At 35.5% G+C, this 26,847-nt stretch overlaps 1 protein-coding gene across 10 annotated transcripts in view; it reads left to right on the plus strand.

Moving 5' to 3' along the window:
• The window catches only part of EPC2 (enhancer of polycomb homolog 2), a 114,977-nt gene that overhangs the window by 81,757 nt on the left and 6,373 nt on the right, over positions 1-26,847 (plus strand). For all 10 annotated transcript variants that reach the window (XM_036254978.1, XM_036254984.1, XM_036254986.1 and 7 more), the window contains 6 exons: positions 7,029-7,177; positions 7,947-8,079; positions 10,188-10,379; positions 14,622-14,711; positions 15,872-16,017; positions 16,108-16,451. In XM_036254978.1, coding sequence (XP_036110871.1) covers positions 7,029-7,177; positions 7,947-8,079; positions 10,188-10,379; positions 14,622-14,711; positions 15,872-16,017; positions 16,108-16,451 — 1,054 coding nt within the window. The remainder of the gene's footprint in view (positions 1-7,028; positions 7,178-7,946; positions 8,080-10,187; positions 10,380-14,621; positions 14,712-15,871; positions 16,018-16,107; positions 16,452-26,847) is intronic.

Here is a 26,847-nt window from a genome sequence, read left to right on the forward strand (position 1 = left end):
ACTATACAGTCTATACATATGTTTTATTTGGGAAGCTTAAGAACTTATAGTTCCTTTGAAATCATATTCTAATTCTTGCAAGTAAAAATGGACTTTACTGCCTTTAGCTAAAGTTGTGGGAAGCAGGAAAAGGTTCATTTCCAAGCCTGTTCTGCCAACAGTCAGAAGTGACACAGAGGAATCTTTTTCTCCTTTTCTGAGTTGTCAGTTGTATCCGATTTCAAATTGATAAACTTGTCCCCATCTGGCTTTCTGAAGCAGTGTGAGCAAGAGATAGACACGGTATAGAGGAGAGCATTATTTCAGAGGAGTGTTCGCTGCTTTCCATTTCTCATAATTAACGGGAAGCACCACACATTGTAAAATATTAAGAACATATAAATGTAAAAACCATAAGGAATTATAATTGGAGACAAAGCATTTTCTGTGGATTCCTGTTTCTCCTAATATTGAAAGCTTGGCCTTGTCAGCTGTTAATATAACAGCTGGGAAGCATAACAGCTGCCAAGAATAATATATTTTAGGAGAAGCTCTCCTACTGGTTAACAAGAGGAGTTTACACTCTTTCTTAGATTTCCCAAGTGTAAATGACATTCTCTAACCTAGGCTGAGTTTTTAATTTGGTGTTTTAGTTCTTCAGTTAAAGAAATCTAAGATAATTTATGAAGATTTAGTACCTTAGAAAAGACTAGAGTGAGGTAAGTTTGTAAATACAGTAAAACTTTATAAATATAGATTATTGGGCATGAGGAAGGAAAGGTTTATCTGAGTCATTGAAAAATTTGAACTGCAGTTGCTTTTTATAAGAAATTAATTAATTTAGATATATTATAAAATAGACTTTTAGCAGTATCTTGAAGAAAAACTATGTAATTGGTCGACTTTTAGTGAGTACTTAAAATTATAAGTATTTAGCCCGGCCGGGTGGCTCTGTGGATTGAGTGTTGTCCCATGGACTGAGAGGTCCCGTTGGATTTCCAGTCAGGGCATGTGACTGGGTTGTGGGCTTGATCCCCAGTGGGGAATGTGCAGGAGGCAGCTGATCGATGTTTCTCCCTCACATCGATGTGTCTGTCTCTCTCTTTCTCTAAAATATCAAAAACATTTTTTAAAAATTATAAGTATTTGTTGACATAAACAATATTCTAAATGTTTAAATGTGTTTTATTCTTAAATAGGTTAAATCACTATTTTCTAATTAGCATGTATTAAGAATTGCTAGTAATGGGTTCCTACGTTTAGGTGCTTTACCATTGTGTAATACTAGTCCAGCCTTTTCCTGATATTCTTACTTGTTATTTTCATCTTCCTCTGCAGAGTGTTGTGCATTCTTTTCCAACAGTCTTTTTATTCCTCTCTGTTTCGGTTGTGGGACCAAAGACTGTTTCCCTTCCTGTACACTGTTGCTGGTTAGAAATGTTTATGTTCAAAATGAGAAAGTTGGGAAAGCAGTCAACATTAAATACCCCCTCCCAGGTCTTTAGGAGGTGGGCAAGCATTGGGATATGCAAAAATGAATACAGCTAACAAAAGATTCTCTGCTTTCTTCTCTATTTCCACAAAATTAAAAACATTTGTATAGATAATGCAAAGGCTAAATAAAGTAAGGAACTTCTGAAATATCTTTTCGGTAGTCTAGACTTTAATTTTAATTCACCAAACTAATAATTAATTTGGGAGTGCTTACATATTTTAAGCTGTTCTTAAATGAGATAGTCTTAAGATACCAGCAAGTCTGCATGCACTGATTGGAAGGTCTTTAATTAGCATATACGTTTAATATGTTTAATCCCAAAGTTACAACTGTTAGTGTCTGTGCTTTCTCTCCTTCCTCTCTGTGGCCCAGAGAAGCAAGACAAACAGAAGCGGAAACTCTCATGGTAGTGGTTGTCAGTGTAGCAGCACATAACAATCACCTGTGAATTATCCTCGGTTATAAAAAGATCTACAGTTGCCCTGTCCAGTTTTCTCAGTGGTTAGAGCATCAGCCTGTGGACCAGAGGCCCGGGATCGGTTCTCACTAAGGGCATGTACCTTGGTTGCAGCTTGTCCCTGGCCCCGGTTGGGGTCTTGTGGGTGGCAACCAGTCAGTGGATGTCTCTCTCTCACGTCAGTGTTTCTCTCTTTCTCTTTCCCCTCTCTCCCTCCCGCTCTGTCTAATATAAATGCAAAAATGTCCTCCAGTGAGGATAAAGAAAAAGATCTGCAGTTAATTTCAAATGTAGTTTGAGAACCATTTCCCTAGGGATTTAGCAGTAGGTCAGAACTATATGTTACTGGAATAGGAAGAAAGGCATTGGCCATGAGCAGAGACACTTGTGAGAAAGGGTAAAGGGAGTGAGTGGGTTTGAATACAGGGAGTAGGGCCATCTTAAAAGCATATAGAAAAGATATCAGTATGAACTCGTGCGTTTTAGTATAATGATTTAGTTAGAAATTGATAGAGCTCTGTGTATGTGTATGTGCATACACATATTACGTACATATTTCCTAACTCTGAGAGAGTCTAGAAGCAATAACTAGTCTAGAGAGTCTAGAAGCATTATCTATGTGTGGGCACATAGATAGTGATTTTAAATACTGTTTTCAATAAAAGGGAATCAAGGCTCCTTAGAAAAATGGTTTATTCTAGGTGTGGGGCTAGGAAAGTATAAAGATAAACTTAGCCTTGGCCAGTTTGGCTCAGCAGTTAGAGCGTCGGCCCGCAGACCTCAGGGACCCAGATTCGGTTCCTGCTAAGGGCATGTACTTCAGTTGCAGTTTGTCCCCAGCCCCGGTTGGGGTTGTGTGGGTGGTGGCCAGTCGATGTGTCTCTCTCACATCGATGTTTCGATGTTTCTCTCTCTCTCTCTCTCTCTCTCTCTCTCTCTCTCTCTCTCTCTCTCCTTCCTCCACTATCTGAAGATAAATGCAAAAAATGTCCTCGGGTGAGGATTAAAAAAAAAAAAGATAGAATGTTCTGCTATACTAGAAAATAAAAATGTGGTTGGAGATTGAAGCATGTTGGAGCCATGTCAGAAGGCCTCAGGAGCCAGCTTCAAGGAGGACTCCCTGAGCAGATCTGGGAAAGTATGAGTGTCACAATAAATAAGAATAATGGATAACCCATAGAGTATAAGTAACCCATGAGTCCATACTGATATAAATGGATGGATGAATGGATGATTGATACACAGATAGATAAGAGAAAGGTATACTTTTCCTTATAATAGAATTCCAACTTCTACATGTCAGTAGAATGATGGAATTTGAAAATCACCATTTGACAACCACAATGGTAATAATATTTCAGGCAAAAATTAGAATCAGTGGATATAAAACCAGTGGAGGGAGATTTGATGAAAAAGTTCTACAGCATTTTTTTTTTTTTTTTTTTTTTAATCCTTACCCAAGGACATTTTTCCATTTTTTGTTCAGATAGAGTGGGAGGGAGAGAGAGAGAGAGAGAGAGAAACATCGATGTGAAAGGGACACTTCAAGTGGTTGCCAGGGACAAACCAGGGCCAGGGACAAACTGCAACCGAGGTACGTGTCCTTAGCGGGAACCGAACCCAGGTCTCTCTGGACCACAGGCTGATGCTCTAACCACTGAGAAAACTAGCCAGGGCCTACAACATACTTTTTAATAAAAAAGGAAAAATAGTCATTTGACTGGAGAAACCTGGCAGACATCATCTAAATCAAGTGCTCAAAGTTAACATCACACTAATGGGACAGATAGATATCATTTAACTTGTGATATGGTGAGAGAAGGATATATTATTACTTCTGTGATAGTTCTACTAAAAATATGTAACCCAAGTTTTTTTATCCTCACCTGAAGATATTTTTCCACCTATCATCAGATAGAGTGGGAGAGAGAGAGAGAGAAACATCGATACGAGAAAGACACATCGACTGGTTGCCTCCAGCACGACCCTGACCAGGGCTGGGGATGAACCACAACCAAGGTACATGTCCTTAACCAGAATTGAATGCGGGACTCATTGGTCTATGGGTCAATACTCTAACTGCTGAGCCAAACCAGCGAGGGCTATAACCCAAGTTTAATTGTGGAAAAACCAAATTGTGGAACATTCTATAAAGGTGGCCTCTGGTCTTCAAAAATACCAAGGTCATGATCACCATAGAAAATCTGGAGATTAAAGAGACATGACAGCTAAATGCACTTTTAATCCTGAATCAGAGCCTAGACAGAAAAAAGAATTTGTTACATTTTAATGAATTTTAATAATAAAAATTATGTTGTCCCACTAATGCCCTTTATAGCAACAGTTATTCAAATATATATGTAACAGTCATATTTGTTGCTGTAAAGGACATTAGTAAGACAATTGGTTAAATATGAATTAAATCTATAAGATAATAGGAATATATCATGTTAATTTCCTGATTTTGATAATTACTGTAGTTACATAAAAGAATATTGTTTTTTGCCCTGGCTGGTTTGTCTCAGCAGTTAGAGCATTGGCAGGTCTGATTCCTGTTAACGGGCGAGAACCTGGGTTGCTGGTTTGATCCCCGCTTGGGTTGGGGTCATGCAGGAGGCAACCAATTGATGTGTCTCCCTCATATCAGTGTTTCTTTCTCTCTCCCTCCTTTTCTCCCTTCCTTTCACTTTATCTAAAAATGAATGGAAAAATATCCTCAGGTGAGGATGAACAAAAATGAATAAATAAAATATTGTTTTTAGAAAATATACTTAGGGATAAAGGAACATTTTTCTAAAAAAAAAATCTTCAAAATACTGTTGATAATTTATGTATGTATGTGTTTATATACATACGTATTTATGTGTCTTAGCTCATTTAGGCTGCTGTAACAAAAATACCATAGACTGGATGGCTGTGTGGCTTAAACAGCAAACATGTATTTCTCACAGTTTTGGAGACTAGGAAGTCCATAGTCCAGGTACCAGCAAATTCGGTGTCTGGTGAGGGCCTGCTTTCTGCTTCCTGTTTCATGGATGGTCATCTTGCTGTCCCCTCATGTAGTGCAAGAGGCAAGAGAACTCTCTGGGGTCGTCTTGATAAGAGCACTAATCCATTCCTAAGGACTCCAAACTGATAACCTAATTACTGCCCTAAGGCCCCACTTCCAAATGCCATCATATTAGGGGGTTAGAATTTCAACATTATTACATTTCAGGAGATGGAAACATTCTGTCCATAACAATATACATAAATATATAACATGTGCATGTGTGTGTGTATATATTAAAGCAAATATAAGATATTAACATTTGGGAATCTGGTGAATATATATGAGGATTATTTTTACTATGTAATTTTTTGGTAAATCTGAAATTTTCTTTTTTAAAAAAAAAAAGACTAGACTGGGGAAAGGAAAAATTAGGAGGGGTAGTTATTTGGGCCTAAAGAGAGCAGGAAATCAATGAGTAAGACAGGGCAGGGACACATTGTCTAAGAGGAACCCTTAGTGAAGAGGGGGGCAATCTTAAAAAGTTCTCATGTTCTTTTGAATATTGTTCAGTTGGCTTATAGCCTTGTATTATTATTTATCTTTTGAATCTGTATGTCTCTCATTCTTATAAGACTTTAAGCTTTCTGAGGATAGGGAACATGTGCAATATCCAGCACAGAGTGGACCCTTTAATATTTGCTGTTGATAATGTTAATTTCTTTTTCAATTGGAGAGTATTATTGCCTTTTTACCAAAAAGAAAAAAAAAATGTTTAAAATCATGCATTAGATTTTGCCTCTTGTCACGTAGTGTACCGAAGGGAAAAAATTAATTTCGTCTTGATGAGATAAAAGGATGAGTTATTAACACAGCATTTCTTAATATTTGCTATGCAGTCCTTTAATGGGGCATACTTCTGGTGATGTTTTGTAGGTGTTGATTAATTTTAAAATACAAGAAACTATATACAAAAGAACAGAAAGAGTAAAACTTTGAATCTTTCTCAAGTTTTACTTTCTCTTTTATAATCCTCCAATATGAAATCTGGCTTTCTTCAGGTTCTTTTTAATGTCATATTGCATTATTAACTAAGGATGGAAACAATAACTTTTGTATACAAGTAGATGCTGCTAATTACAACTGAGTTTTCTCTGGTTATTAAACACTACTGTCACTCTAAGTTTGTTCATATAGTTTCTACACTTCATAGTAAGAACTTAAAGATACTCTGAAACTCACAATTTTCACTAAATCTTTTATGTACCTTTCAGTGAGGTGGTATTACACTGAATCATGATGATCTCACACTTTTGGTTTTTGAGTTTTTAAAAAAAATTTTGTTTCTTTATTGATTTAGTGAGAGATGAAGGGAGAAGGAGAAAGAGATAGAAACATCAATGAGAGAGAACATTGATTGACCGCCTCCTGCATGCCCCCCACTGGGGATTTGGCCCACAACCTGGGCATGTGCCCTAACCGGGATCGAATCGGCAACCTGTTGGTGCATGGGTCGATGCTCAACCACTGAGCCACACACTAGCTGGGCTCACACTTTTAGTTTTATATCTGAGTTTCTGACATGAAGCTTTGCTTGTCATTGGGCATGTTTACATTGTAGTATGTTGAACCTTCCAGCCCCAAGTTACAGAGATGGCTGGCTGGCTGGCTGGCTAGATTGAGACCCATTTTGGCTATTTTTAAGGTAACCTTGATTTGACGGAACTGTTTCTCTGTCATTGGAAAATACCTTTCTACAATTTAAATAGACTGCGTTTTCTGATACACTAAGTTTTGTTTCATGCAGACTTGTATTTGTTACATTGGAATTATCCTATTGATGTTATTCCATCTTTTCAGTAGCTGGTAACACTTTTTTCCTGAGTATTTAGTGAGAGATTTGCTTATAGTTATAGTTTCAGAGTTAGATAGGTTGTTTTATTTAGTTGTTGTTTATATGATTTTTTAATGTTTTTACATTGAATATTTTTTAACATTTACTTTTATAGAATGAATTTGGGTCTGATAAGATTTTGTGGAATGAAGCTGGAAATGCGTATAATCGGATTAATTATTTGCTCTTCTTAAATTTTCGTTATTTTCAATAGAATCGTAAGAATGATGAAGCCTCTTATGAAAAGATGTTGAAACTGAGACGAGAGTTTAGTAGAGCCATAACAATTTTGGAAATGATTAAGCGAAGAGAGAAAACAAAACGAGAATTATTGCACTTAACCTTAGAAGTTGTGGAAAAAAGGTAACATTGCTACAATTACATACTAGTGGCTGCTTTAGCCAAATGATGGGTAATATATAACCAGATGAGAGAGATTTTTTTGTAAATTTGAAACAAATGACATTGTGGTTATTAGTTGTGTTTTATTTTTTGTTGGTTTTAAGCAGATTGTTAGAATATGGAGTGCAAATTTGGGGATATTTTTGTGTGTAGTTTAGGTCCTCTAATACACCTAATTTTTTTGTTTTGCTTTTGCAAAATTGTTGAATTGTATTTAGAAAAGAACTTAGAGATCTTTTTGTCCAATTCTCTGTATTAAAGTTTCTATTGAACATAATTTGAGGGAATGAGTATTTAATTGATATTTTCTGATTAGGTAGAAAACACTTTTTGTTTCAGTGTACTTTGAAAATATGTTCTCTAAATATTAGTCATTTTTCTGCATAATTTTAGGCTATACCTAAACCTAACAGAATTTTATGTGATTCCTGAAGTTAGCATTCTAAACATCATTTCCCAGTGCTTCAGAATATAAAATGTATGAGAAATTTGTCTTCTGTGCATCTTAGATACCTTAGAGATATTTTGTTTTGGGATTATTTGTTTGTATTATTTACTAAATCCCAATTATGAGCTTCTTTATTCATGTACATTTTCTCTTTTAAGAGTAATCTGATTAATTGTTGGTTCTGTTTGATTATTTGTGTTCCACTTAATTGCGGTATCATTGTTTTTCTTCTTTATTTTTAAACTGTGCGACATTTTAAAAATAATTTGTTACTTTTTCAAGATATCATTTGGGAGACTATGGTGGTGAAATCCTTAATGAAGTGAAAATCAATAGATCAGAAAAAGAGTTATATGCTACTCCAGCAACTCTTCACAATGGAAATCATCACAAAGTCCAAGAATGTAAAACTAAGGTGAATATCCTCTGGGGAAAAGCATGTATGGTAATATTGATCTCACAGTTAACTGTTTTCTGCCGTTGTCTTAGTCTCCTTTTGTTAAAGAAGAGAATAACAAACTTGTATTTTGTTCTTATATTTGCCAACACTTTGCTGGGATTACATACATATGACTTAATAATCCTTATAACAACCCTTTGAGATAGATTTTACTTCTGTGTGACTTCTACATCAAATAGCTAGTAAGTGGCAGATTCAAATTTGAGTCCAGGTTTAGCACCAGAGACGATGTGCTTTCCACCATGCAAGCTGCTTTTGTAGAGAATAAGGTTCCAGTTTAGTTACTACCACTAGCCTTAGCAAATCTTGCATCGAACTTACTGGCAGGCATCAAAATCTAAAACTAAAGCTTTCTTCATTGAGACTATTGAAAGTTATTCTTGTTGTTATCCTCAATGCCAGAACCAGCAATTATCAATTGCACTCTACCCTTAGTGATTTGAAAAGGTCCTCTAACTTCTAGATTACAATTTCTTCCTAATAATGAGTCAGACACAGTGATTACTTTAGTCTCTTAGACTAAAGAACTATATTCAGTATTCACTTGGTATAGTAATTAAATTATTCAATAGATACACAAAAATTAATAAGACTCTTAATTTTAGGAACTTAGATTTAAATAAGAAACTGGTACTAACTGAAGCATTAGACAATAGAACTTTACTGTGTAGCAAGATTTAAAAGTGACTTGGTGTTTGTGGAAAATTCATCTTTTAAAAATGTACACAATCATTTTTCATGGGTTCATTCTTAAATGTCAAGAAAGAATGTGGAACAGGAAAACTCCTTCTTAACTCATGTCAGTTCAGACACCAAAGTTCTTTCTTATTAATCACAGGCATCTAGCCCCTACCTATTTCCCTTTAAATCATACTTGCCTCTATAGCCAAAATGTTACCAATTCAATAAATGTCATTTTCTTAGTTATTTTTTAAATCCATTTAATATAAATCAGTGTTTTTCTTAGGTATGTGATTAACAGTCATAGAATATGAAAATCTCAACCCAAAATTACTGATAGAATCAGCCTTTATTATATATTGATTCTTACTTTAGATCATCTCTAAGAATAAACACTCCTATTAAAATCCTACTTTTAGATATATGGTTGCGTCCATATTACACATACCTAACTGAATTTACTTTGTCACACATCCCACCTTAAAATACCTAGGTAGTTTCTAAGAAGTTGGGGTTTTCTTTTTGGTGTTGTAACTATACCCATTGTATGAAACAACTTATATCTCACTAAATAATTTGGCATTTAAGCGACATTTTCATTGTACATACTATTTTGACCCTAAAGTGATTTTAACAAAAATCTGGGCTACATGGGGAAATACATAACTTCCTAAATTTATTACACTTTTCATATTGCTTGTACTTTGGTGCTTAGAACAGTCATTTTCAAACTTTTTTAAGCATATCGTCCCTTTTATTAAAAGGAATTGCCAGTATGACACAGAAACAGAGCTGCTCTGTTGAAGAGGTGAGGGGCTGGAAACCCCCCGCAGCAGGTTTTCGCCGGGTGGCCTGCGAAGCTCCGGCGCAGGGCTGGGGGCTGGAGGACAGTCTGGGTGTGGTTCAGTGACGCAGAGATTAGACATCTGCAAAGTGACTTCATTTTTTTCTAGCTAATAAGCTTTTTTATTTTTCCTCAAAAAAAAAAAAAGTCAACATTTAAAAAAATTAGAAATAAGAATAGAAATGAATTAATGAATTCATAATCTAATTCAAGTTATTTTTAAAATAAAATTAAGGTTGAATTTAAATACTTTTTAAATGCTGGATTGCATACAGAGCAATTTTTTAAAATCACTAGCATCTTAGTTTAAGTATTAATAACAATATATAAAGCAAATATAAGTATAATTATTTTTTATAACTTACAGAAAGTAAAACATTTAAAAATTTATGATCACATAACTTTTGCATAATAAAAACAGTAAATAAAATCACCTCCTGGGTAAAAATGTATGTTTTTCAAAGAGCAGTATAGTTTTTAATGATTTCTAAAATGATTTTCATTTCTTCCTTTGGGGGAAAAATCGTCATGTAAACAGCACCCTCATCATTTGTCTTTGAAAGAAGAGGCTTCTGATGTGGTTCGTCAAAAGAAGAAGTACCCAAAGAAGCCTAAAGCAGAGGCTTTGATAACATCTCAGCAACCCACTCCTGAGACATTGCCTGTGATCAATAAGAGTGACATTAAGCAATATGACTTTCACAGCTCAGATGAAGATGAATTTCCACAGGTGCTTGTTTTAAAACTATTTTAAAAACATTTCCTTCCATTCTTTTATATTGCTATATTTTAAAACATAATTGACATCTTAGAGTTTTGATTCTTGCTATTTTCACCTAATGGTATAGCATAAACATTTTCCACATTATATAGCCACTGAAATGGTTTTTATTTTTTTGTTATTTTCCATCAGTGGGATAGAGTTTATTCTATTTATTTATTCTATTATTAGAATTTGGTGGTGTTCAGTTTTCCCTTTTATAAAAATGAGCATCTCTATCTTTAAACTCTGTTAGAAATGAAATTACTGAACCAAATATTATCAATATTTTAAGACATTTAATACATAATTGTAACTATTCACCAACAATAATCCCTTTTCACCATATTCTACCAGCATTGTATTTTATAACTTTTAATGCTAATTTTAATTATCTATTTGGCAATAACTACTTGATTATAAAGAATCTTTAGAAGAATTAGTTTAAGTTTTAACTTGTGAAGATAATTCTTTGGTTTATATTGCAATACTTTTATAAAAAAATGTTTGCAATTAAAATCTTAATTTTACTTTTTATTTATATTGAATTTTAGAGAGGAAGGGAGAGGGAGAGAGAGAGAGAGAGACATGGATGTGAGAGCAGAACATTAATTGGCTGCCTCCTACATGCTCTCTACCAGAGACTGAGCCCTAATCCCAGGCATGTTCCCTGACCAGTTTTTGAACTGACAGCCCTTCGGTGAATGGAATGACACCTGAGCCACATTGGCCAGGGCCATAAGTGCTATTTTTTAAAACAAGACCTTTATTTTATATGTTAAAGGATTACTGTTTTGCCCTGGCCGGTTTGACTCAGTAGTAGAGCGTCTGCCTGCAGACCAGTGAGTCGTGGGTTTGATTCCAGCCAAGGGCACATACCTCGATTGCAGTTGTCCCTGGCCCTGGGCAGGGTCATGCAGGAGGCAACCAGTCGATGTGTCCCTCTCGTGTCAATGTTTCTCTCTCTCCCTTTCACTCTATCTGAAGATAAATAGAAAAATATCCTCGGGTGAGGATTTAAAATAAAATAAAAGTATTAATGTATTTTTTTAATTGTCTAGCACTATCTTTATTTTTTTTTTCTTTTCTATATGATATAGGCATCTTAAAGAGAATACAGTAAAAAGCAAACTTAACCATATTTTAACATTGTGACTGACTGAATTTAAAAGAATTAAAAACATGCCCTGGCCGGTTTGGCTCAGCGGTTAGAGCATCAGCCTGCGGTTTAGAGAGACCCGGGTTCGGTTCCCGCTAAGGGCGCGTACCTCGGTTGAAGTTTATCCCCGGCCCTGGTTGGGTTGTGTGGGTGGCAGCCACTCGATGTGTCCCTTTCACATCGATGTTTCTCTCTCTCTCTCTCTCTCTCTCTCTCTGTCTCTCTCTCTCTCTCTCTCCCTCCCTCCCTCCCACTCTATCTGAACAAAAAATGGAAAAATGTCCTCGGGAGAGGATTAAAAAAAAAAATAAAAGAATTAAAAACAACAACACTGTCACAGATGTTTTTGGAAGCAAGACTGCTTACAAACCTCTTTATTGTAACTATTTAAAATCTAGAGTTTAGTCCAGCCGGTATGGCTCAGTGGTTGAACATTGACCCATGCACCAAGAGGTCACTGTTTCAATTCTCAGTCAGGACACATGCCCAGGTTGTGGTCCAGTCCCCAGTGAGGGGCATGCAGGAGGCAGCCAATTGATGTACTATCTTATTGATGTTTCTCTCTCTCTCCCTTTCACTTCCTCTCTCTCTAAAATTAGTAAAGGGAAAAAAATAAAATAAAATCTAGAGTTTACATAAAATGTGTACTTTGGCTAGGTTATATTTTTTACTTTTTTGTCACTGATTTGGTTTTTTACCCCTGATAATATTTTAGGATTCATATGCATTGTAACCAGTGCACAAAGATGTGTTTAATTTAGCATGGTCTTGAAATGCACTTAATGAAGTAATTCATTACTTTTGTCATAGGATCATCCAGTTTGACTTAGGCAGGACTTTGAGTAGCCATGAAACATTAATTAAATGACCATTTTGAAAGAATGAGGGAAATTATGTCCTAACAAATAGTAGTTTTCCAGATAGAAAGGGTAGGGAAGGGCTCTAGACAGAGAAAACTACTAACATTTTGGCATTGCTGGAGCATAAACATAAAGGGAAGAAAGGGTGAATGGAATGGTGCCTGGAGTAGTACCCAGAGAGCAAATGTCTTCTTGGCCTCTATCTACATTATATATATTGGGAAATTATTAAAGAATTTTAAATCAGAATATGACATAGTAGATAAATATGTGTATAGATGATAGCCTTGTATTGATGGTACCTGTGAGAACCTATAATGTTTTGCTATACAGTGCCTTTAAGAATGATGTCATGGGATGCTATGACCTGTAGAAACTTTTCCCTTATTGCTAGAATCAATCTTTGTACTCTGATAGTAGGACACACTCAACATGCTAGTTATATATTCCTCATGCATTAAGGTATCTTTATTTCTTTTCTAAGTTCTTAGGCTTATTCACATAGTGCACAGCTCTCATCACCGCATGAAAATTGCAACTCAGGTTCCTGAGTCCTTGTACTAAGTCTTCTGACAATTTCATTAATTTTTATAATGGTATCCCCATATTGCCAAAATAAGTATTTACCTATAGTTGGACATCATTCACTGAAGCAACTATTTAGAATGTAACTCTTACAAAATCAGGATTTTATCGGCAAAAAAAATAATCATATATGTCGTCTTTGTCCAGTAAACAAAGAAAAAGGAAGACTTGAGAGAACAAACATTTTAACCAGACTTATCCACTAGTTTGCAGCAGAGCAGAATTGAAAACCCTCTCTCTTCTTGATCATGCTTTCAGTTTTCCTAAAATGGCTTTCTCTTCTCAGACTAAAACCTGAAATCCACTCCTAGGTAATGGTGATTGGGAGGAAGGGGTGGTATACAAAGACTGATACTTTCTATGTGCATTTTAGAAGAGGTAGATGATTTGCAAAGGAACCAAAGCATAAAATTCACATTTAGGATTTCCTTTCAAGTTTCGAGTTTGGGACCTGGTTCCCCAGGAAGAAGAATCAGCCCTAGCTTATTGTTTCTGTGTCTCCCCCATAGGGTCGGTAGAGGTATATTGGAACCTCAAACAAATGCCTTTCTCCCCTGGATGACCCTCCTTAGTGGTAATTACCACAGTTTGGAAATAAAGTGGAGAAAACATTTTTCCTCTCAAAATAGGAAGAGGGGGATTTGTGAGGTTCAGAAATGTGCAAGTAAATATGTAAGAGCCAGTGTTATCAAGAGATGTACTCCAAAGTGAAATTGTGAGACAACGGAACTTAAATACCAAAACTTTTTTTTTTTTTTTTTTGACCATTATGAGTAGAAATTATCTAAACCATAGTATCTCCCTGCTGTGTCAAAGTGTATTTACATATCATTTAACCTGTTTGGGTTGACATTTAATTAAGTATGCTATAATGTATTAGTGCTGCCCTAGGGATCCACTCAGATTATATAGGGATTTCACTCAATATCACAAGGTCCTAGGCAGAATGCTTTTTAATATAAGACTGGTCTTGGTTTATTCCTTTGCTGTCAAGTTGTGGGTTTATCACTTCTCTCTGTAACCTGTCTCCCTACCTTTTAGCAAGTCTTTGTTCCTCTTCTAACTTTTCTGCTTTTGATTTGCTGAGTTTAAAAAGTGATTTTTTAAAATGAGTGGGGAAATAAGGGACTCCCCTTTGAGTAAAATGTATGGCTTTTCTGGCTTTTGGTGGGGAGACTGTTCATAAGTTCTGTTTTACTTCCTACTTTTTGCCTTTTTTTACAGAGATAAAAACACACCTACCTATAGGTAAAGCATAATGATCGTAATGAAGTATTTATGGCCACACACATTATTTACAAAATATAAGTGGAACATAAAAAACTGTACTAATTCTTTTTAAGTCTGTAGTGCTTATATGTTGAGAAGCACTTAAGCAAGATGTGAACTTACGTGCAAGAAAACTAATCCATTAAAAATAATCACTTTCTAACCATAGAATATTTTTGCTACTCTTTAAATATTTGGGGAAGTTTGTTGTTGCCTACTGTATGTAATGTAAGAGTGATTTACTGTTTATGATCAGATTCTAATTTTAGACCATTACAAAGGTTTATCTGTTGACTTTTGATAACTCTTAAATAGAATGCTTCATTCGTCATTTTTCAGGTACCGTCCCCAGTATCAGAACCTGAAGAAGAAAATGATCCTGATGGTCCCTGTGCTTTTAGGAGGCGAGCAGGATGCCAGTATTATGCTGTAAGAACTTTATTTTTTGTGGTATTTTTGTGAATGGGAATTAACAGGTAACTCTTGTCAAGATGACTTAGTCTTGATCTAAAAATGGGAAATCCATCAGCATTTTTTATTGAATATCTCCTCTGTGGACACCACTAAAAGATGCTCATAGATACTGAGTTCTTTCAAAGGATATCAGAATCCTTCACTTAGAAATTGATGGCTCATATTTTAGAAATCTAGTCTCACTTTGGGCTTTAAGCATAGCTATAGCTGAGCAGTTAAGAAAATTACTCATTGTGTCATTGCTTGAGTTAGGTAAGCCCATAATATCTAGTTGAACCTTTGATGAATACCAAGTGTTTATTGAAATTTACTATTAGGCAAGCCCATCTTGTGCACACATAGCCAGTAAGTATCAAACATAAATAAACCATTTTTAGACTTTTCTATGGCAGTATTTTATCTAGCCATTATATTCATAACTTATTGACACACTTAGAAATTACTTTGTGCTGTTAAATCAAGTTTTGTTGCAGCATTGTATTAAGGAATGACCCTCATTCCCAGATATTTGGGTTTTCAGGTAAGGTATAACTATCAAGTTATGGGGATGACTTTCATATATGGCTTGTGGACACTGTCTTGTTGCATTATGGTATACATACAACTTTTTCAGGGTGTGTGTGTTTACTGTAGAAGAGGTAAGTTGTTGTTTACAAGTTATGCTGATGAGTAAAGAAGGAAATTATTATGAAAGGGGCAGAAGTGGTAAGACACAGAAAAGCAGAATAATAAAGGGAATGTGAGAAGGCAAAGAAATGGACTGTATGTTCTTAAAAAGCAAAGAGGAAGTGTCAGCTTGTCCCATGCATGCTGCAAGTACAACTTTGGGTCCAAAAAAATTTCCTCTGGTTTATCTTAATAAGAAGCTATAAGTTACTAACATCACTATCTCTACTTTTTTACATAAATGTTAAAGCCATGTTATTCTTTAAAGATATGTTTCTTTTTAAAATATAATATACCTTAAGTGTGTTTATATTTATAAGCTAAATTCAGTTTGAATTTCTAAATTTTAATTGTACTGCTAATGCTCTAGTTACTTCATTTTTATCATGGTTTTTTTTCCTTCATTTCAGATGAACTCCATGAGTTTTAATTTTTTTCTTTCTTTGCAGCCTCGTTTGGACCAAGTTAACCATTCGTTTGAAAATTCAGATTTGGCAGATTTGGATAAATTGAGATACAGGCATTGCCTTACAACACTTACAGTCCCAAGAAGATGTATAGGATTTGCAAGGAGGCGAATTGGCAGGGGTGGAAGGTAAACCGTTTGTTTTGACAAGATAGAAGGAAAGGTATAGGAAAATGTTAAGTGCTTCCAGATAATATTTGGTTTTATATTGCTTTCCAGGGTCATAATGGACCGAATATCCACAGAATATGACCCAGTCCTGAAACAGATAGACCCTGAAATGCTGAATGGTTTTTCAAGCTCTTCCCAAACTATAGACTTTTCATCTAATTTCTCTCGGACCAATGCTTCCAATAAACATTGTGAAAATAGACTCTCCCTTTCTGAAATATTAAGCAATATCAGATCATGTCGACTACAGTGTTTCCAGCCAAGGCTACTAAATGTACAGGACAGTGATAGTGAAGAATGTACCTCAAGGAAACCAGGGCAGACTGTGAACAATAAAAGAGTTTCTGCAGCATCTGTAGCTTTATTGAACACCAGCAAGAATGGCATATCAGGTAAGCTGTTACTTTGTTGACGGTATATCCTGCTGGGTTTTTTCTCCTTAATTTTCATTATCTATTCAAAAAACTCAGGCTAAATTTTGAAGGTTTATTTTCATAATCCCACAGAGAACAGCAATTTTATCTTAACGTACTACATTTTTCCCAGCCTAAGAAACTAAACCTAATTATTGTGGTTCACATTTTAATGAAAGCATCCTGATACCTGTAAAACTACTCTCATATATTCTGAATCCGTAGCCCTGCTATGGTGAATATGTAAGCAGAACGCAGTGGGATCCCTCTGGACAAAGTGGTTATAAGTTGCAACCAGAGTGTATTGTACAATAATGTCTGCTTTGGTTAAAGAAAATTTTTATTTTTAAGTATTAACTTTGCTTAAAAACAGGCCTTGTTCCTCAAGAGTAGCATTGAAAGCTTTCTTTATGTAAAATGATGTTTTAAGAGGCTTTCTATGAATAGTTACAATATTTATCCGATAACTTACCTCTCTGATTGATATTGGAAAGCTTTTTTTATTTTAAGAGACTTTTTGCTCAAATTAACAATATTTTCATGACATTTACTTTGTAAATAATGTATAATAATCTAGAGAATCAAAAATGTAATTTTGATTTGTTTCCTTCTGTAGATAGCTTCTCTTTATCACATGCATGCAAGTATGTATAAATTTATAAATATCCTTATAATGTGTGTATTGCAAATGATGTGTGGTATCCAGAGACAAACCTAGATGTGACTTGACTTGTACTGCTAATATCATTTCTTTCTGTATTAGGTACATATTTCTAAATAATAAGCGGCAACCAGTATCTGGATGGTGTATTTTAGTATGGGAAATTATGTTAAACTTATTTAAAGTGATTTTAAATCATTTTAGCTTGAAATTTGGTCTCAATAATGTTTAGTCTTTTAGTTGCTGAACTTCTTATTTTCAAACTTGACCTGGACATTTATCTGTTTCCAGATTGTAATGGGAAATTAGATTTGTTTGAATGATTGGAAGTTGGCTTATCATTTCTCCTATTAGTTGGTTAATTTTCTCTTAAATGAACTTAGGTAAGGAAAATGGTGTCCATTATATAAAGTTCATGAGTCTGTGAAGTTTAATGAGCTTTTGAAACTGAAATGGATAAATACTTAATGTGGTTTTGAGGTGGCAAGATTCTCAGAAATCTAAAGATAATAAGTTTACGAATATTAGGTCAGATCTTTTTTTCCGCCAACTCCAAAACATTGTTCAAATTGTTGAGCTTAACAGGAATTACTGTCCCAAAAATTGCTCAAAATAATTTTTGCCCAAAAGGGAGTGTAAAAAACCTATCAGTATAGGCATTTGTATTAGATTTGACCATAGAATGAGTTTCCACTCTACCAGTGTATATACCAAACCGAAAAAATGATTTTAGTATGTTCCTTCTCAACTTGAACATACTTGCAGCTTTTCTGCTATACATTCTGATTATCTTTAGATCTATTTGACTTAACTCTTTTCCAGAAAATGTATCTTTGTTGCATGTTACTGTACCATCAATACTCTAAATGTATTAATCCAGAATAAAACTTAATGTACCTTAAGTAATTTTATAATCAGCTCTAGAATTTTATGACACTACTATACATTAGCCATAAAGTAAGCATTTAAAATATTATCATAGTATGTCCACTGGTGTGGCTCAGTGGTTGAGCATCAATGCATGCACCAAAAGGTCGCCGGTTCAATTCCTGGTTAGGACACATGCCCAGGTTGTGGGCCCAATCACCAGTGGTGGACATGCAGGAGGCAGCCAGTCGATGTTATCTCTCATCAATGTTTCTATCTCTTTCTCCCTCTCTCTTCCTCTCTCTCTCTAAAATCAATAAAGGAAAAAAAAAATTTTTAAATACTATCATAATAATAAAATATGTACTTCTCAAGGAACTTAAATCACAAATGTTTAGAAAATTATAGCATCATAGACAATAAGGTTTTTTCCCCCAACCATCAGAAAAAAAAATGTATTTTTTAGTCTTTGTAATTTTTCCTGTCTTTCTGTTTTGTTTTGTTTTGTTTGTTTTTGGTACTTGCCCCTAGCCTAGCGGGAACCGAACCTGGCACACTCTGGTCCACAGGCCTATGCTACAACTGCTGAGCCAAATCAGCCAGGGCTGTCTTACTGTTTTTTAGTACTCTCAACATAGTATCATTCATTTTTTCACTTAGAAATTTTCAAGGCTTAAAGAATAGCTAAGCTACATTAGAATTAATGTTTTGTCATTGAGGTTTTCAAATATAAAATTATTTGTTACTAGAGTAAAGATTTTGTTTGAAGTTTTCCTCCTCTAAGTGTGATCCTCTAGTCATTGAAGCCACAAGGGTTTTTTTTGTTTGTTTTTAACAACTTTCTTTCATTTCAAAATATTAGGCATAGCTATATAAATCCATAATGACAGAAGTGTTTTAACAACATTATTATAAATAACCAAAGACCTGTGGCAATTTTAAGTATTCATTTGTACCAGTTATATTCATTACATGGTTTTTTCAGTTCTGGTTAGATAATTTTAGGTTGATTCACTTAGAGTTCAATAAAGATTGGTAGAAATTCCTTCATTTGCCTAAAGCAAACGGTGTAGATGTTTTTAGAAAGTTGTAATTTTATATTTGATGGACACACACAAAAGGATTTAATCCCCCTGTATTTGGTTTCTTTTAGTCTATGTGTCTTTAACATTTTTGCCTTCTGCTTATTCTTAGTTGCCTTGGTCTTGAGAGCATGTGTGCTTAATAGCACCAAGACCGGACACGGTGTTTTAACCCACTTGGCAGAGGATCACTGAGCTAGATAAATTATCAGCACTGATTTTTCTGTTTCACAGCTGAATCCAGCAAATAAATATATGATACACTTGACAGTAATATTTATTTGTATTACAGGTTCCTTAGTTCTTTAAAAAAAAAAACTTGAGCCCTGGCCGGTTTGGCTCAGCGGTTAGAGCGTCCGCCTGCGGTCTGGAGAGACCCGGGTTCGGTTCCCGCTAAGGGCACGTACCTCGGTTGCAGTTTGTCCCCGGCCCTGGCTGGTCGTGCGGGTGGCAGCTACTCCATGTGTCCCTTTCACGTCGATGTTTCCCTCTCTCTCTCTTCCTCTCTCTCCCTCCCACTCTGTCTGTACAAAAAATGGAAAAATGTCCTCGGATGAGGGGGGAAAAAAAACAAACTTGAGGGCTAGTGGCAAAGACTTTTTTTTTATGTTGTTAATAACTATTTAGGATCTCTTATATGCAGAGCACTATATTAAGTGTTTAAAAGTTGCAAAGTTTTATAAGACAGTAATCCTTACCTTCAAGGAAGCTTTTTAACACATGGCAAGTGTTACATTCTTTATATAAATAGATGATAAAGTTTTTAGTAATTTGAAAGTGCAGTGTTATTTATTCTTTTGAGATGCTGTTCTTAAATCCAAACCTCAGGAAAATGTATTTCGTATCTACAAGTAGTTTTGCTTGTTTATATTTGAAGGTCTGGATTACTTTACATTTTATCTTCATTTAGACTAATGCATGGTTGCAAATTAACTTTTTTTCCTCATGTGTCTTAGTACACCGAATAGCAGATACCAGTAGTCTTTTTGACCAACTTCAAATATCATAATATTACCAATTTGTAAAATCATCAGCATTTTGAATAGTTTTACAATTTTTAATTTTTAATTTTTTCAGTTTCTCTTCCTTTTCTTAAATTGCCATAAAACGTTTGCAAGCATAAAAGTTTTAGGATAGGTAGAACTATGTTTTAACAACTAGCTACAGTATACACAGTGATTTATATTTTTGAGTTAAGGTGACTTCCAAATGTGAGATGTGAATTGAGACTTCGTAAATTAAAATATTTTAGTTTGATGCTGTGGGAAATACTACTAAAATTTATTTTTTATTTTATTATTATTTTTTTTATCCTCACCCGAGGACATTTTTCCATTTTTTGTTCAGATAGAGTGGGAGGGGGAGGGAGAGAGAGAAACAAACATCGACGTGAAAGGGACAGGTCGAGTGGCTGCCTCCTGCACGACCCATCCAGGGCCAGGGACAAACTGCAACCGAGGTACGTGCCCTTAGTGGATACTGAACCTGGGTCTCTCTGGACCGCAGGCCAACGCTCTAACCACTGAGCCAAACCAGCCAGGGCAAATACTACTAAAATTTAAACTGCAACTATTTAGTTTAAGTGTCAGAAGTTTAAATGAATCTTTAGTCTATTTTCTTTATCCTCACATCTTAAAGACCTACCTGGTTGATGATAAAATGCTGGATAATATATTCATTTTTATTTATTTATTCCTCACCCGAGGACATTTTTGTATTTATCTTCAGATAGAAGGGGAGGGAGTGAGGTGGGAAGAGAAAGAGAAAAACATCGACATGAGAGGGACACATCAAGTGGTTGCCACCACACGACCCCACCAAGGGCTGGGGACAAACTGCAACCGAGGTACGTGCCCTTGGCTGGAACCGAACCAAGGACTCTCTGGTCTGCAGGCCAATGCTCTAACCACTGAGCCTAAGTGGCCAGGGCTTCATTTTGACTTTTAGATAATCTTTACTGCTACCTCAGATGTTCATTAAACTATGAAAACTTGGTCTAGGCTAGTGTTTAAAAAATTCATGGCTTCCCAATAAAACATCATCTTAGCCCACTGAGAAATACTGCATTAAAAGCTAGATTATTTTTCAGAGGCAGGCACAAGCACAGAATTCTGTTTATACTGTTGTGAGCTCATCCAGAAGATTTAGAATGTGTTTCCATTAGATTTTTCTTTTTAGTTCAACCATTGAAACAATACAAAGTTAACAAATACTTATAAAGATTTCACATATGCTCAAGAATACCTGTATGGGCCCAAGTGTAAAAAATCAGTAATGTGGGGCTTTAGAGTTATTACACCAGTGTATAATCTAGTGATGATACCTAGAGTATGTTTTTGATGGAATACTGTCTGAATATGGGAGGGAAAGGCGATAATTGATCAGCCTAGTAGATCACAATATAGGAACCACATGCCTGAAAAGTGACAGATGAAATAAGGAATGCCTAGAGCACTTGAGAATAATCAACATTCTAAGAATTGTGGCTACTGTTTTAAGATAAGGTACCTGGATTCATCTGAGGATTAAAGAAAACTGATAAATTCAAAATAGGTCATGAGCCATATATAAGAAGATAGCGTGAGAATTTAGGGACTTTAGTGAAAAACAGACTGTTGGTTATATACATAAAATATTTAGAAATGTTAGTATGTTACTAATGTACAGAATGATGTATTTACACATAAGGGAAAATTCTGTAATGTGCATGTATATCTATCTATTAGAATGCGTTTACCCAGAAAGATTTGCACAACTTTTTACTTAGGGAAAGGAAACACTTCCCATCTGTCTGGAATATTGAAATGTTACCACTTTCACAAACATTCAAATTTGTTATTACTCTTAAATAATAGGACTTGGAGGGATTGGGTAGGGTAGATGTATAACCGGCATGAATTTCACTTTTAAGCTAGCAACTTAAGAGCAACTAGTAGAAAGAACTCGAGTTGGAATTAAGCAACAGAAGCAGACAGGGTTTCTCTTGTACATTCACATTTCCCTTTGTGCCACTACCACCCATCCAGAGCTGGGCCCCTATCCTGTATCTGATTCCTAAACAGATTTCTTCATAGTATACATACGACCTTTTCCTGATATATTTTAATGCTTGCCTCTTGATGACTCAAAGTCATTGTAAGACATAACTCTCTTGTGGAAATATTTGGGTAATTTTTGAAAGGAAAAGTAATTAGTGGAGAAGGTATTTTCAATCAGATTACCATCCTCCACCAACCAGTAAGTCAACCCTTGAGAATGGTAATTCAGTGTCTATGCCATTAAAACCACATATTTTTTACCACTTTCCATTCACCATAACAAAGTGAAAGTATAGCAGTTACAAAGGATATTTTGTATGTGTTCCAATTCTGTGTTATATTACTAGTTAGTTTTGTAGTCCAAATTAGAGTTGAAATAATACTAAATAATGCTCTAGAAAATTCTGAATGAAGAACTTCAGCTTATTTCAAGCACATACACCTTAAAGAAATTGTTAGATAACAAGAATGGATATAACGTGTGAAGTTTCAGGTGAGGGAGAAGAAGAAAAAGGGAATGTAATTTGCCCTGACTGGTGTGGTTCAATGGTTGGAGCATTAACCCACACACCAAAGGGTCTCGGGTTTGATTTCCAATCAAGCGCACACACTGGGTTGCAGGTTCAGTCCTGGGCCCCAGTTGGGGCATATGCGGGAGGCAGCCAATCAATCTCACATCGATGAGTCTGTCTCTCCCTCTCTCTCCCTCTTTTCCTCCTTCCCTATCCCTCCCTCCCTTCCACTCTCTCTAAAAATCAATGGAAAAATCCTCAAGTGAGGATTAATCAAGGGTTGAGGCAGGGGGTAATTTTTTTTTTTTTTTTTTTTTTTTATCCTCACCTGAGGACATTTTTCCATATTTTGTACAGATAGAGTGAGAGGGAGAGAGAGAGAAAGAAACATCGATGTGAAGGGACACATCGAGTGGCTGCCACCGCACAACCAACCAGGGCCGGGGACAAACTGCAACCGAAGTACGTGCCCTTAGCGGGAACCGAACCCGGGTCTCTCTGTACCGCAGGTCGACGCTCTAACCGCTGAGCCAAACCGGCCAGGGCAGCAGGGGGTAATTTTTAAAAGCACATCTATATTGTAGAACTAAATTAAGTTCATGTGAGATTCTCAACCAGTAATGGAACTAGGAGTGAGATTTTTGTTATCAGAGTCAGCTTAAGTTTAAAAAAGGTTAGGAGCCCTGGCCGGTTTGGCTCAGCGGTTAGAGCGTCCGCCTGCGGTCCGGAGAGACCCGGGTTCGGTTCCCACTAAGGGCACGTACCTCGGTTGCAGTTTGTCCCCGGCCCTGGTTGGTCGTGCGGGTGGCGACCACTCGATGTGTCCCTTTCACATCGATGTTTCCCTCTCTCTCTTCCTCTCTCTCCCTCCCACTCTGTCTGTACAAAAAATGGAAAAATGTCCTCGGATGAGGATTAAAAAAAATAAATAAAAAAAGGTTAGGAAACACTGACAATTTGAATAATTGGATTGATCCTTGGTTGGGTATACATCTAAGGATACATTGTATCTTTCCTGAGTTTTTTAGGAAAAAAATATGGGGTTCCTGAGCAAATTAATGGTCTCAACAAGACAGAGCAATAAGTAGACGTATTTCCTCAAAATAGGCAATCTTATCAGCATTACTTTTTTGTGTACTTAACTGTTCATTTGTTCGTGAAATTAAATGATCATGAATTTAAATACCTATAGTTGGTAACACTTTGTTAGCCATGGACTACCAACCAAAAGTAAATTTTTAATTAAAAAAAGTGAACTTTTGGGAGAACATCTATAATAGTTTCAACAATAAAGTTTTTTTTAAGTACACTTCTTTCTACTAATTTAGTATAAATACCTTATTCTGAATTAGTAAGATTTTATGATTGTCTGACTTAAAAGATGTTGGAAAAAGAAAAAATACTCATTATCCTCATTTTTCTTTCAATTTTAAAATAGCCACTAGCTCTAGCCTGTGTGGTTCAGTTGGTTGGGCATTGTCCCGTGCACCAAAAGGTTGCTGGTTCGATTCCTGGTCAGGGCGCATGCCTGGTTGCAGGCTCAATTTCCTGTAGGGGGCATGCAGAAGGCAGCCCATTGATGTTTCTCTTTCTCCCTCTCCCTACCACCCCCTCAAAAAAAATCAATAAAAATATATTTTAAAAAATAAAATAACCACTAGAAGCATATTCTCTTTCTTTGGTTTATTATTCACTTAAGTTAACCATTGTGACTCACCTTTTTACCACAGCATAAACCTTAGCTCTGGACAGACATAACACTGGATTTGAGGGAGCAGACCATGTTCATGCTAGATTCCAAGTCTATCTTTTAATTGACACCCTCCTTATACAAATAGGACTTAAACAGATTTTTGGAGGGTTAATTTTTCCTTCCTGACTTTATATCTAATAAACTATTTTTCATCTTTCCCAAGGTTTTCAAACAGCTGGAAATTCATGAACACTTCATATTTTCATTTGATTTTGAAAATTGTAAATTTAGAATTAAAAATTTTTTTTTTTATTTATAAATAGAACACTCACAGTGAATTTAACATGTACAAAGAAAGACATTTGATTTTGTTGGTAATTCAGTAAGATAACTAATGTGTACTTCAAAAATACAGGTAATATTAAAATTTTAAGCTGAGAGTGTCATAACCCTAGGTTTCTTAATCTTTTAAAAATAAAATTGTTATCTGGGTAACAGCTGTTTTCCCCTAATTGTCTAATACAAATTTTAATGATGGTTAGAGTTATTGTGGAAGCCCTGGCCAGTGTGGCTCAGTTGGTTGGAGCATCAATCCGTAAACCAAAAGGTCTTGGGTTTGATTCCAGGTCAGGGTACATACTTAAGTTGTGGGTTTGATCCCCTAGTCAGGGCACATAAGGGAGGCAACTGGTTGATATTTCTCTCTCACATGGATGTTTCTGTCTCTCTCTCTCTCTCTAAAATCCATAAATGTATCCTCAGGTGAGGATTTTTTTTTTAATTGTTGTGGAATAGAAATGAAGGCATATGTAAAGCTTTGTTCATCTCTGATGCCTAACTCCTTTTCATAGAAAATAGACTATACTATGTATTATTTGTTATGTATCTAATTGACTATCTTTTTTTTTTTTTAATTTTCCATTTGTGATCCTACTAAACAGAATACTTTGGGGACTAGTTAAGTAAGCTAGGTTAAGGGTATATCTCCTTTCTAAACTCCTTTAGGTCATATTGATAAGATTGTTCAGTTGCATTTAAAGGTTGACTCATATATGAGTTGGTATTTCTTTATATGTATTTTTTCTTCCCAACTTACCCGTAGGACTTTATAGCAGGGACCCTCTTAATTTATTTTCCCTATAGTCACTCTTAACTCTTAATACAGCACTCTGCATCACAATAGATAGTAAATATTGGATTGAGTGAAATAGTTGGGAGAGAAGAAAGCAATAAAGAAAAATAGGACAGCTCTGGCCCAGGAGCACATTTGGGTAGATCATTGTCCTGATACACCAAGGTTGCAGGTTCAAGCCCTGGTCAGGACACCTACAAGAAACAACCAATGAATGCATATATAAGTGGGGAACAACAAATCAGTGTGTTCTCTCTCTCTCTGTCTCTCTCTCTCTGTCTGTCTGTCTGTAAAAATCAACTTAAAAAATAGTGCACCCTGGCTGGTTTGGCTCAGCAATTAGAGCATCGGCCCTTGGACCAAAGAGTCAAGTTTTCCAGTCAAGGGCATGTACCTTGGTTGTAGTGTGGTTCCTGGCCCTGGTCGAGGTCGTGCAGGAGGCAACCAATCAATGTGTCTCTCTCACATCAATGTTTTTCTCTTTCTCTCTTCCTTTCTTCTTCCTTCCCTCCCACTCTATCTGAAGATAAGTGGAAAAATATCCTCGGTGAGGATTAAAAAAAAATAATAATTTTAAAAAAAGCAAAAGTACTCTAGTAGTACATGTATTCTGATGTGATTTAATACTTCTTGACTCTAATAACATACTAACTGCTATGGAAATAACTGTCCTCTAAATCATTCTATCTGTGGTCTACTTAAATATGAAAGTTTGTTTACATTTCTTTGAGGAAAATGTTTCCTATAATTACTTCTTGTTAGCTGATCTTTTCAACAAAAGTTTTAGATGTCTTTCATTTGAAATCACCAACTTTTAATACATACAGTTGGTTACAACATAATTGATTACATCTGCAGATACATTGTATCTTTAGTTTTCTGATTATCTCTCTGATTTCTAGCCCATATTTTTATAGATAGGACTTTATTTTAGACATCTAATCTATTGGCTTGAACTATGGTTTGTGGCAGCGATTTTCAACTGGTGTGCCACAAGAATTTTTAAAACATGCGATACCTATGTACTGACCTCTTTTTTGTTGGATTATCAAATTTAAAAATGACAACAGCCAACACAACAATAGCTGTCCAGTGTGAATTAATCAAAATTATACCTTTTTTTTTTTTTTTTGTCAGATCGGCTAATTAGTTTATGTGTGCCATGAGATGAAAAAAGTTGAAAATCGCTGGTTAATGGTTATGTTAGATGAACATCTTTGTCTTCCACTCTGATTTGTAATCAGGAAAAAGGTATTTCACTTCAGTGTCATAGATGAAAACCAGCAGTGAGGATCATTTACATTCTTACAGATGGTCCTGTTTTCTTATCAAGGCTATAACTTAACTTAGTCTTCTTATTATTTGCACTAATAAATCAAGTTTTTCTCAT

This window comes from Molossus molossus, unplaced genomic scaffold, assembly GCF_014108415.1.
Source record: "Molossus molossus isolate mMolMol1 unplaced genomic scaffold, mMolMol1.p scaffold_m16_p_11, whole genome shotgun sequence".
NCBI lineage: Eukaryota > Metazoa > Chordata > Mammalia > Chiroptera > Molossidae > Molossus > Molossus molossus.